This window comes from Leucopleurus acutus (genome assembly GCF_964270905.1).
Source record: "Leucopleurus acutus genome assembly, chromosome: X".
Lineage (NCBI taxonomy): Eukaryota > Metazoa > Chordata > Mammalia > Artiodactyla > Delphinidae > Leucopleurus > Leucopleurus acutus.
In genome coordinates, this window is record NC_139148.1 from 64119461 (window position 1) to 64132446 (window position 12986).

The window sequence follows — 12986 nt, forward strand, 5'->3', positions numbered from 1 at the left end:
CAAAAGCTTCAAGTACTAAATAGCTACTAACAAGAATGTAAGATAAAAGCTTGTCATGAAAAATGTTTTACTTACCAAAACACCACTGACAAGGGTCACCTCAAACATGATGGGAAGAAGATTAAACACTAAAGCACTCAGGACAAAACTGATACCCCTTGTCCCTCTGTCAATAGCCTTTGACAAAGCTCCTGTCTGTCTGTTCAGGTGGAAAGCGAGATCCAGGTTGTGAAGATGGAGAAAGACATTTTTGGCTATTCTTCGGATTGAATTTTGTGCTACCTTGCCAAATACTGCATTTCGAACTTCATTAAAAAAGGCAGCTCCAGCTCTTGATACACCATCTAGCAATACAATCAAGAAAAAGTGGGGTGTAAAAATATTAGAATCGTTGGAGTATAAAAACGTCAAGGGCTCAGAAAATGTTTGTACAATGAATGACTATATCGCAGAATACTTACACTAAAAGAAACCTAGAAAACATCTAGCCTACTGAGTATCAATCTTTCCACCACCATGAAAACTTTTCATTGTTATTTTTTCCCATAAGATTCCAAATGTTGAAAGATTTTTCCAAGTAACAGCAGCCCATAAGGCCTTATTGTGGATAAATGTACAGTATCTGTTGAGGTTTTGTGATCTAATTCAATTCCCCCAAATAACAAATGATAAAATCGAGATCCTGAAAAATCCAAGTGCTTTGACTAAGCATGCCCCAACTCAGGTCTGAGTTTCATAAAGTATCCTTTCTACTGCATGGGGACACAAAGCACTATATTCTGTTCTTTACAAATTGTAGATTTGTGTCATGGCTATTGAATATAACTTAATAACACATTAATACAGGTATATCATTATGTAGCAATTTCCTATTCAACGGCTAACAACAACAGCAAGAAAATAACTAGCCTTACTAAAAAAATACCTTATAAGGAGCCTAACTATTAGAAGCGGTTGTTATGAATTTAATGTCTTACTTCATGTTATTGTTTTCTAGAACTTAGAAAATGAGACTTTTATTACAGAATTTTTGGAAAGTATATCATACAAAGAATTTTTTAAAAACCACACATCAAACAAAAAATCTCACATAAAACAAACATCCAAAATGCTAAGTTGTGTTTGTGGTGAAAAGGTCATATGCTCAAATATGATGAAACCCTCTTGAAGAAAGTCAACACCTGTAGACAGATTAAAGAACCAACATACAGCCAATGAGAACTGCCGTTGCCATGGTTGCAACTGTATTTGGTGCATCACTCAGGTTCAGCATGTTTCCCGACATCTGGTTGAGGCTGTCTACAGCATATTTAAACATGAAGGGAACCACAATATTCATAGCCTAAAAACAAAGGCAGCAATTATCAATCATATGCAAATTATGTATTCATAAAAGTACAATATTTACCTTAAATTAGTATTTATGGGAATGTTTAGATATTAACCACTTACTAGTATTGGAATGATTTTCCCAGTTTATAAAGATAAAATCTTTGGCAGTGGGAGAGCTGTCATTTCAGGATTCCTAACTCACACTGACTGCCATGTTAATATTCATTTATAAGCTATGTGCATTAGTCAAATGCTCCTGCCTCCATGAAATCGCCCCTGATCATCCACTCAAAAATGCTTTCTCCATTATCTAAAATCCTACAGAGCTCATAACACTTACAGCAAACTGCCTTATACTGTAGTTATTTGTGTATATAAGTACAATGCTTTGTATATAGCAGGTATTCAATAAATATATGTAAAATTATTTATTCACCAAAATAATGGTAAAACTGAAATTATACAGCAAAAAAGGATCTCAAAAGCAGATAAATTACAAGTATCTGTAGCTGATTCACCATTCAGGGGGGAAAAAAACCCAACACTGATAGATCTATTTGCCCCAGAAAAAAATCCCTTTGCTCCAACACCATACAAAAGAAAACCCAGGAGGTTGAGGAAGATGGCGGAAGACTAAGACGTGGAGATCACCTTCCTCCCCACAGATACATAAGAAATACATCTACACGTGGAACTGCTCCTATAAAACACCCACTGAACACTGGCAGAAGACCTCAGACCTCCCAAAAGGCAAGAAACTCCCCATGTACCTGGGTAGGGCAAAAGGAAAAAGAATAAACAGAGACAAAAGAATAGGGATGGGACCTGCACCAGCAGGAGGGAGGTGAGAAGGAGGAAATGTTTCCACACACTAGGAAGTCCCTTCACTGGTGGAGAGTGCAGGTGGCGGAGGGGGAAAGCTTTGGAGCCACGGTGGAGAGCGCAGCAACAGGGGTGCGGAGGGCAAAGCGGAGAGATTCCCATACAGAGGATCGATGCCGACCAGCACTCACCAGCCCGAGAGGCTTGTCTGCTCACCCACCGGGGCAGGTGGGGGCTGAGAGCTGAGGCTCGGGCTTCGTTCAGAGCGCAGGGAGAGGACTGGTGGCGTGAACACAGCCTGAAGGGGTTAGTGCACCACGGTTAGCCGGGAGGGAGTCCGGGGGGTAAAGTCTGGACCTGCCCAAGAGGCAGGAGACTTTTTCTGCCCTCTTTGTTTCCTGGTGCACGAGGAGAGGGGATTAAGAGCACTGCTTAAAGGAGCTCCAGAGACTGGCGCAAGCCGCGGCTTTCAGCGCAGACTCTTGAGACGGGCATGAGACGCTAAGGCTGTTGCTGCCACCACCAAGAAGCCTGTGTGCAGGCACAGGTCACTCTCCACACCTCCCCTCCCGGGAGCCTGTGCAGCCCGCCACTGCCAGGGTCCTGTGATCCAGGGACAACTTCCCTGGGAGAACACATGGTGCACCTCAGGCTGGTGCAACGTCACGCTGGCCTCTGCCACCACAGGCTTGCCCCACATCCAAACCCCACCCTCCCCTAGGCCTGAGTGAGCCAGAGCCCCCGAATCAGCTGCTCCTTTAACCCCGTCCTGTCTGAGCAAAGAACAGACGCCCTCAGGCGACCTACACACAGAGGTGGGGCCAAATCCAAAGGTGAAACCCAGGAGCTGTGCAAACAAAGAAGAGAAAGGGAAATCCTCCCAACAACCTCAGGAACAGTGGATTGATTATTCCTCCACAATCAACTTGATGTACCCTGAATCTGCGGAATACCTGAATAGACAAGGAATCATCCCAAAATGAGGAGGTGGACTTTGGGAGCAAGATAGATTCTTTTTTTCCCTTTTCCGCTTTTTGTGAGTGTGTATGTGTATGCTTCTGTGTGAGATTTTGTCTGCATAGCTTTGCTTTCACCATTTGTCTTAGGGTTTGTCCGTCCATTATATTTTATTTTTTACTTAAAAAATCTTATTTTCCCTAATAATTATTTTTTATTTTAATTATTTTCTTTTATCTTACTTTATTTTATTTTATCCTCTTTCTATTTTTTCTCCCTTTTATTCTGAGCCGTGTGGATGAAAGGCTCTTGGTGCTCCAGTGAGGAGTCAGTGCTGTGCCTCTAAGGTGGGAGAGCCAACTTCAGGACACTGCTCCACAAGAGACCTCCCAGCTCCACGTAATATCAAATGGCGAAAATCTCCCAGAGATCTCCATCTCAATACCAAGACCCAGCTTCACTCAACGACCAGCAAGCTACAGTGCTGGACACCCTATGCCAAACAACTAGCAAAACAGGAACACAACCCCACCCATTAGCAGAGAGGCTGCCTAAAATCATAATAAGGGCACAGACACCCCAAAACACACCAACAGATGTGGACGTGCCAACCAGAAAGATAAGATCCAGCCTCATCCACCAGAACACAGGCACTAGTCCTCTCCACCAGGAAACCCACACAACCCACTGAACCAACCTTAGCCACTGGCGACAGACACCAAAAACAATGGGAACTATGAACATGCAGCCTGCAAAAAGGAGACCCCAAACACAGTAAGATAAGCAAAATGAGAAGACAGAAAAACACACAGCAGATGCAGAAGCAAGGTAAAAACCCACCAGACATAACAAATGAAGAGGAAATAGGCAGTCTACCTGAAAAAGAATTCTGAATAATGATAGTAAAGATGATCCAAAATCTTGGAAATAGAATACAGAAAATGCAAGAAACATTTAACAAGGACGTAGAAGAACTAAAGAGGAAACAAGCAACGATGAACAACACAATAAATGAAATTAAAAATACTCTAGAAGGGATCAATAGCAGAATAACTGAGGCAGAAGAACAGATAAGTGACCTGGAAGATAAAATAGTGGAAATAACTACTGCAGGGCAGAATAAAGAAAAAACAATGAAAAAAACTGAGGACAGTCTCAGAGACCTCTGGGACAACATTAAATGCACCAACATTCAAATTACAGTGGTCCCAGGAGAAGAAGAGCAAAAGAAAGGGACTGAGAAAATATTTGAAGAGATTATAGTTGAAAACTTCCCTATATGGGAAAGGAAATAGCTAATCAAGTCCAGGAAGCACAGAGAGCCCCATATAGGATAAATCCAAGGAGAAACATGCCAAGACACATATTTATCAAACTAACAAAAATTAAATACAAAGAAATCATATTAAAAGCAGCAACGGAAAAACAACAAATAACACACAAGGGAATCCCCATAAGCTTAACAGCTGATCTTTCAGCAGAAACTCTGCAAGCCAGAAGGGACTGGCAGGACATATTTAAAGAGATGAAGGAGAAAAACCTACAACCAGGATTACTCTACCCAGCAAGGATCTCATTCAGATTTGATGGAGAAATTAAAACCTTTACAGCAGGCAAAAGCTGAGAGAGTTCACCACCACCATACCAGCTTTAAAACAAATGCTCAAGGAATTTCTCTAGGCAAGAAACACAAGAGAAGGAAAAGACCTACAATAACAAAACAGTTAAGAAAATGGGAATAGGAACATACATATCGATAATTAGCTTAAATGTAAATGGATTAAATGCTCCCACAAAAGACACAAACTGGCTGAATGGATACAGAAACAAGACACATACATATGATGTCTAAAAAAGACCCACTTCAGACCTAGGGACACATACAGACTGAAAGTGAGGGGATGGAGAAAGATATTCCATGCAAATGGAAATCAAAAGAAAGCTGGAGTAGCAATTCTCATATCAGACAAAACAGACTTTAAAATAAAGACTATTACAAGAGACAAAGAAGGACACTACATAATGATCAAGGGATCAATCCAAGAAGAAGATATAACAATTGTAAATATTTATGCACCCAACATGGGAGCACCTAAGTACGTAAGGCAAATACTAACAGCCATAAAAGGGGAAATCGACAATAACGCAATCATAGTAGTGGACTTTAACACCCCACTTTCACCAATGGACAGATCATCCAAAATGAAAATAAATAAGGAAACACAAGCATTAAATGATACATTAAACAATATAGACTTAATTGATATTTATAAGACATTCCATCCAAAAACAATAGAATACACATTTTTCTGAAGTGCTCATGGAACATTCTCCAGGATAGATCATATCTTGGGTCACAAACCAAGCCTTGGTAAATTTAAGAAAATTGAAATTGTATCAAGTACCTTTTCCAACCACAACATTATGAGACTAGATATGAATTACAGGAAAAGATCTGTAAAAAATACAAACACATGGAGGCTAAACAATACATTACTTAATAACCAAGAGATCACTGAAGTAATCAAAGTGGACATCAAAAAATACCTAGAAACAAATGACAATGAAACCACGATGACCCAAAATTTATGGGGTGCAGCAAAAGCAGTTCTAAGAGGGAAGTTTAGAGCAATACCATCCTACCTTAAGAAAAACGAAACATCTCAAATAAACAACCTAACCTTGCCCCTAAAGCAATTAGAGAAAAAAGAACAAAACAACCCCAAAGTTAGCAGAAGCAAAGAAATCATAAAGATCAGATCAGAAATAAATGAAAAAGAAATGAAGGAAACGATAGCAAAGATTAATAAAACTAAAAGATGGTTCTTTGAGAAGATACACAAAGTTGATAAATCATTAGCCAGACTCATGAAGAAAAAAAGGGAGAAGACTCAAATCAACAGAATTAGAAATGAAAAAGAAGTAGTAACAACTGACACTGCAGAAATACAAAAGATCATGAGAGATTACTACAAGCAACTCTATGCCAATAAAATGGACAACCTGGAAGAAATGGACAAATTCTTAGAAATGCACAACCTGCCGAGACTGAACCAGGAAGAAACAGAAAATATGAACAGACCAATCACAAGCACTGAAATTGAAACTGTGATTAAAAATCTTCCAGCAAACAAATGCCCAGGACCAGATGGCTTCACAGGCGAATTCTATCAAACATTTAGACAAGAGCTAACACCTATCCTTCTCAAACTCTTCCAAATACAGCAGAGGGAGGAACACTCCAATACTCATTCTACAAGGCCACCATCACCCTGATACCAAAACCAGACAAAGATGTCACAAAGAAAGAAAACTACAGCCCAATATCACTGATGAACATAGATGCAAAAATCCTCAACAAGAGACTACCAAACAGAATCCAAAAGCACATTAAAAGGATCATACACCATGATCAAGTGGGGTTTATTCCAGGAATGCAAGGATTCTTCAATATACACAAATCAGTCAATGTGATACACCATAATAACAAATTGAAGGAGAAAAACCATACAGTCATCTCAATAGATACAGAGAAAGCTTTCGACAAAATTCAACACCCATTTATGATAAAAACCCTCCAGAAAGTAGGCATAGAGGGAACTTTCCCCAACATTAATATAGGCCAGATATGACAAACCCACAGCCAACATCCTCCTCAATCGTGAAAAACTGAAAGCATTTCCACTAAGATCAGGAACAAGACTAGGTTGCCCACTCTCACCACTATTATTTAACATAGTTTTGAAAGTTTTAGCCACAGCAATCAGACAAGAATAAGAAATAAAAGGGGGCTTCCCTGGTGGTGCAGTGGTTGGGAGTCCGCCTGCCGATGCAGGGGACACGGGTTCGTGCCCCGGTCTGGAAGGATCCCGCATGCCGCGGAGCGGCTAGGCCCGTGGGCCATGGCTGCTGGGCCTGCGTGTCCGGAGCCTGTGCTCCGCAACGGGAGAGGCCACGACGGTGAGAGGCCGCGTACCGCAAAAAAAAAAAAAAAAAAAGAAATAAAAGGAATCCAAATCGGAAAAGAAGAAGTAAAGCTGCCACTGTTTGCAGATGACATGATACTATACATAGAGAATCCTAAAGATGCTACCAGAAAACTACTAGAGCTAATCAATGAATTTAGTAAAGTAGAAGAATACAAAATTCATGCACAGAAATCTCTGGCATTCATATACACTAATGATGAAAAATCTGAAAGTGAAATTAAGAAAACACTCCCATTGCAACAAAAAGAATAAAATATCTAGGAGTAAACCTACCTAAGGAGACAAAAGACCTGTATGCAGAAAATTATAAGACACTGATGAAAGAAATTAAAGATGATACAAATAGATGGAGAGATATACCATGTTCTTGGATTCGAAGAATCAATATTCTGAAAATGACTCTACTACCCAAAGCAATCTACAGATTCAATGCAATCCCTATCAAACCACTGGCATTTTTCACAGAACTAGAACAAAAATATCACAATTTGTATGGAAACACAAAAGACCCCGAATAGCTAAAGCAATCTTGAGAACAAAAAATGGAGCTGGAGGAATCAGGCTCCCTGACTTCAGACTATACTACAAAGCTACAGTAATCAAGACACTATGGTACTGGCACAAAAACAGAAATATAGATCAATGGAACAGGATAGAAAGCCCAGATATAAACCCACACACATATGGGCACCTTATCTTTGATAAAGGAGGCAAGAATATACAGTGGAGAAAAGACAGCCTCTTCAATAAGTGGTGCTTGGAAAGTTGGACAGGTACATGTAAAAGTATGAAATTAGAACACTCCCTAATATCATACACAAAAATAAACTCAATATGGATTAAAGGCCTAAATATAAGGCCAGATACTATCAAACTCTTAGAGGAAAACATAGGCAGAACACTCTATGATATAAATCACAGCAAGATCCTTTTTGACCCACCTCCTAGAGAAATGAAAATAAAAACAAAAATAAACAAATGGGACCTAATGAAACTTCAAAGCTTTTGCACAGCAGAGGAAACCATAAACAAGAGCAAAACACAACCCTCAGAACAGGAGAAAATAGTTGGAAATGAAACAACTGACAAAGGATTAATCTCCAAAATTTACAAGCAGCTCATGTAGCTCAATATCAAAAACACAAACAACCCAATCCAAAAATGGGCAGAAGACCTAAACAGATATTTCTCCAAAGAAGATATACAGATTACCAAAAAACACCTGAAAGAATGCTCAACATCATTAATCATTAGAGAAATGCAAATCAAAACTGCAATGAGATATCATCTCACACTGGTCAGAATGGCCATCATCAAAAAATCTACAAACAATAAATGCTGGAGAGGGTTTGGAGAAAAGGGAACACTCTTGCACTGTTGGTAGGAATGTAAATTGATACAGCCACTATGGAGAACAGTATGGAGTTTCCTTAAAAAACTAAAAATATAACTACCACACGACCCAGCAATCCCACTACTGGGCATATACCCTGAGGAAGTCATAATTCTAAAAGTGGCATGTACCAAAATGTTCATTGCAGCTCTATTTACAATAGCCAGGACATGGAAGCAACCTAAGTGTCCATCATCAGATGATGGATAAGGAAGATGTGGCACATATATACAAATGGAATATTACTCAGCCATAAAAAGAAACGAAATTGAGATATTTGCAGTGAGGTGGATGGACCTGGAGTCTGTCATACAGAGTGAAGTAAGTCAGAAAGAGAAAAACAAATACCATATGCTAAAACATATATATGGAATCTAAGGGAAAAAGAAGTCATGAATTACTGAGGGGTAAGACAGGAATAAAGACACAGACCTACTAGAAATGGACTTGAGGATATGGGGAGGGGGAAGGGTAAGCTGTGACAAAGTGAGAGAGTGGCATGGACATATATACACTACCAAACGTAAAATAGATAGCTAGTGGGAAGCAGCCGCATAACACAGGGGAATCAGGTCTGTGGTTTGTGACCACCTGCGGGGTGGGATAGGGAGGGTGGGAGGGAACGAGACACCAGAGGGAAGAGATATGGGAATATATGTATATGTATAACTGATTCACTGTGTTATAAAGAAGAAACTAACACACCATTGTAAAGCAATTATACTCCAATAAAGCATTATTAAGAAAAAAAACCTCAGTGAATATCAAACTATCCTTTCAAATACCAACCTATTTCTCCATGAGAATACACAGAAAGAAAGAAAGAAAGAAAGAAAGAAAGAAAGAGAGAGAGAGAGAGAGAGAGAGAGAAAGAAAAGAAAGAAAGAAAGAAAGAAAGAAAGAAAGAAAGAAAGAAAGAAAGAAAGAAAGAAAGAAAGAAAGAAAGAAAGGGTATAATGCTTTCATATATTCAAGACAAGTTAGTCAATCACTCACATTTCACATTTTCTACAAAGTTATACTATTACAAACACCAAGCATCATTTAGGAATAGCAAGTTGGTAAGACTGGCAAAGCTTTCTTTGAAGAAATTAAATTCATATACATTAATATCATGTGAAAACAATTTTATAAGACTTAAAAAATACTGAAATCCCAGCTCTCGTTAATATTCCACTATTATATCATTTATCTTTATTAAACAGAAAGAATTTATCATCAACAAGCCTAAGTTTAGCTACAACTGACAGGAGCTATGTAAACCTTACCAATCAAGATTGCAAAGTAAGGTATACAATTGTCTTAGCAACCAAGCATGTACTCAAATATTCAATATCATTAAAATAGACAGCAAATGTTGGAATACTTTTAAAATGTAACACTATGGAAAAAATTGCTTAAAACTTTAAGATTTATAAGTTCCCAAATATAATCTAATAGAATAGCAGGTTTCAAGTAGTATAAATTTCTCAGTTTTGATTCCCATATGATCATATGTCCTCAGTCTTCCGCTTCTACTTGAAATGGTCTCCCTACCAATTTACCCCTCCACTTCTCTGTTCTTCAAAACCCACTTTGAATCTCATTCCCATCATGATGCCTTCTCTAAAACCTGCAGCACTTTTGGCACTTTCCATTTTCCAACCCCTCATTTTTATAGTTTAAACCACAGTATTTATAATTTTTATTATATATTTATCATTCACTTTGTCTTCAGGTGCATGAAGACACCTTCATGAGTGAAACCTTTTGCAGCAAACAAACATTTTGTGAACAGCTATATGAGTCAGATATGGTGCTAGGTACCTTTCACAAAGGTAAGAGCTGAATGAAATAAGTCTATGAAATGGGTATTATCCCTATAATTGAGAAAACTCAGGTTCTGTGAGGTTTAATGACTTGTTCAGTAAGCAGCAGAGCTAGGATTAAAATCCAGGTCTCTCCTGAAATTCAGAATTTTTTCCTGTATACCATAGCCACATCAGCAGTTTAATAAGGCAGGGACAACATTATTTTATTACTTTTGCAGCCTAAAATGGATACTCTCAAATGCAATGCTTAAACCAGTTACAGTTGAAAAGTATGGCATAAGTAATTTAAATAACTTTGAAGAGATTCCAGGTTCTCCATATAAGGCCAAATCCCCTCGCTTGCATTCCAATACACTTTCTTGAGTGGGAGAAAAAGTGATAGTTATAGCTAGCACGCAATTCTCACAACACACAGCCCATTATATCTTTGCCACAGAGTGAGTCTGACTGAAACTCATGTATCACCAGGAAAATTGTGCAATTTTTTTTTGAAAATGTGTTTGCATTTGGTCAAATTTGGGAGCATCCTTGTAAGTATGTAAAGAATGTGAATGTCATCTGCCTGTGTTTTCACTGGCAGGAAAAGGGCAGTTAGCATAGCACTAGGAACACAGCACTACCTGTAATGATAATTGTTGATTACTGTCAGTTTTCCCATAAAAGTAATTTTTTAAAGAAAAGGAAAAACACCAAAGAAATGGAAAGGATATACAGATGTTTTTATTAGTATATACATGTGGGTTCCATTGACGTTGTGATATTTTGGGGATGGGGGGGTGGCAAATATTGGTTTTCCCTAATATTCTGCTTTCAGCAGAACTAGACTTAAATCACCTCAGACAACTGTGAATTTTTAAAAACTTTTTATTTTGAAATAATTATAAGCTGACAGGAAGTTGCAGAAGTAGTACAGAGACTCATAACTTCACCCAGCATCTCCTAATGATGACATCTTATATAGCTGTAGTTCCATATCAAAAACAAAAATGTACATTGGCACATTACTGTTAACTAGGCTACAGAACTCATTCAGTTTTCATCATTTTTAAATGTGTATTAGTGTGTGTGTGTGGTTTTATGTGTCATCTCTGTGGTTCCATGCAATTTTATCCCATGTTCAGATCCATGTAACCATCACCACAATCAAGATACAGAACTATCCCCTCACCACAAAAGAACTTCCTTGTGCTACCTCTTTATATTCCTTCATCAAGGATGATGCATATATCAATAGCTCATCTCTTTTTATTGCTGAGTAGTATTCCATAGATGTAACAGAATTTATTCAACCACTCATCCCTGAAGGATATTTTGGTTGTTTCTAGTTTGGGGCTATTATAAATGAAGATTTTATGAACATTTTCATAAAAGGTGACCATAAAAGGTGGTCATAAGTTTTCATTTCTCTGGGATAAATGCCCAAGAGTGTAATTGCTAAGTCATATGGTAAGTCTACACTGAACTTTTTAATAAACTGCTATACTCTTTCAGAGTGGCCGTACCACTTTATAGTCCCACCAGTAAAGTATGAGTGATCCAGTTCCTCTGCATCCTCACCAACATTTGGTATCATCACTATTTTTTAAAATTTTGAAACTATTTTAATAATAGGTGTATAATGATATTTCATTGTGGTTTTAATTTGTGTTTCCATAACAGAAATGATGTTGAACATCTTTTCATGTGCTCTCTGATGAAATATCTGTTTGTGCCTTTTGTACATTTTACATTTGGATTGGTTTTTTGCTGTTGAGTTTTAGGAATTCTTTATAGATATTCTAGATATAGGCCTTTGTTGGTTACATGATTTGCAAATATTTTCTCCTAGTCCATTGCTTGTCTTTTATCTTCTGAGGTGCCTGAACTCCTACCCCACCTAGCAGTTGTAAGGAGTCCCTTTCCCTAGGAACAAATGGAGGCCAAGGCAAGAACCTGGACTTTCACCTGCACTTGCAGTAATGAGGCATCCCCACTGGAGCAGTGCCACAAGAGGCCTGCTAAACAGAAGATTTAAATAAGATCCAGAGTCTCATAACATAATACGCCAAATGTCCAGGTTTCAATCAAAAATCACTCATCATCCCAAGAATGACTAAGATATCAACTTGAATAAGAAAATACAATAAATAGACACAAACGTTAGAACTATCTGACAAGAATTTCAGAGTAGCTATCATAAAAGTGCTTCAAGGAGCATTTATGAACATGCTTAAATCAACAAAAATAGAATGTCTCAGCAAATAAATAGAGGACATAAAAGAAGAAACAAATGAAAAATCTGAAACTGAAAAATATAGCTGAAGTTAAAAAAAAAACTTGAATGGATGGGATCCATGGCAGAATGGGGAGGACAAAGGAAAGAATCAGTAAACTTGAAGATAGAACAATAGAAAGTACTCAATATGAACAACAGAGAGAAAACAGACTTAAAAAAAAAAACAGTAAACAAGACTCAGGAACCTATGGGACCATAACAAAAGATCCAGTATTCCTCTTCAGAGTGCCAGAAGAATGGAAGTGTGAAACTGGAAAAAGTATTCCAGTCATGATTAAATTTCTGAAAGCTAAAGACAAAGAAAAAAATCTTAAAAGAGCTAGATACAAATAATATATTAAGTATAAGGGAAAAACAATTTGAAGACAGTAGATTTCCAGGGAAGCTAGCAGGAAGTGGCACAACAT

General features: G+C 38.1%; 1 protein-coding gene across 3 annotated transcripts in view; it reads right to left on the reverse strand.

The window, feature by feature from the left end:
* ABCB7 (ATP binding cassette subfamily B member 7) overlaps nucleotides 1-12986 on the reverse strand; it is a gene marked incomplete at its 5' end in the record, with an annotated part of 145840 nt that overhangs the window by 47493 nt on the left and 85361 nt on the right. For all 3 annotated transcript variants that reach the window (XM_082864924.1, XM_082864923.1, XM_082864925.1), the window contains 2 exons: nucleotides 76-344; nucleotides 1210-1342. In XM_082864924.1, the coding sequence (XP_082721050.1) occupies nucleotides 76-344; nucleotides 1210-1342 (402 nt within the window). The remainder of the gene's footprint in view (nucleotides 1-75; nucleotides 345-1209; nucleotides 1343-12986) is intronic.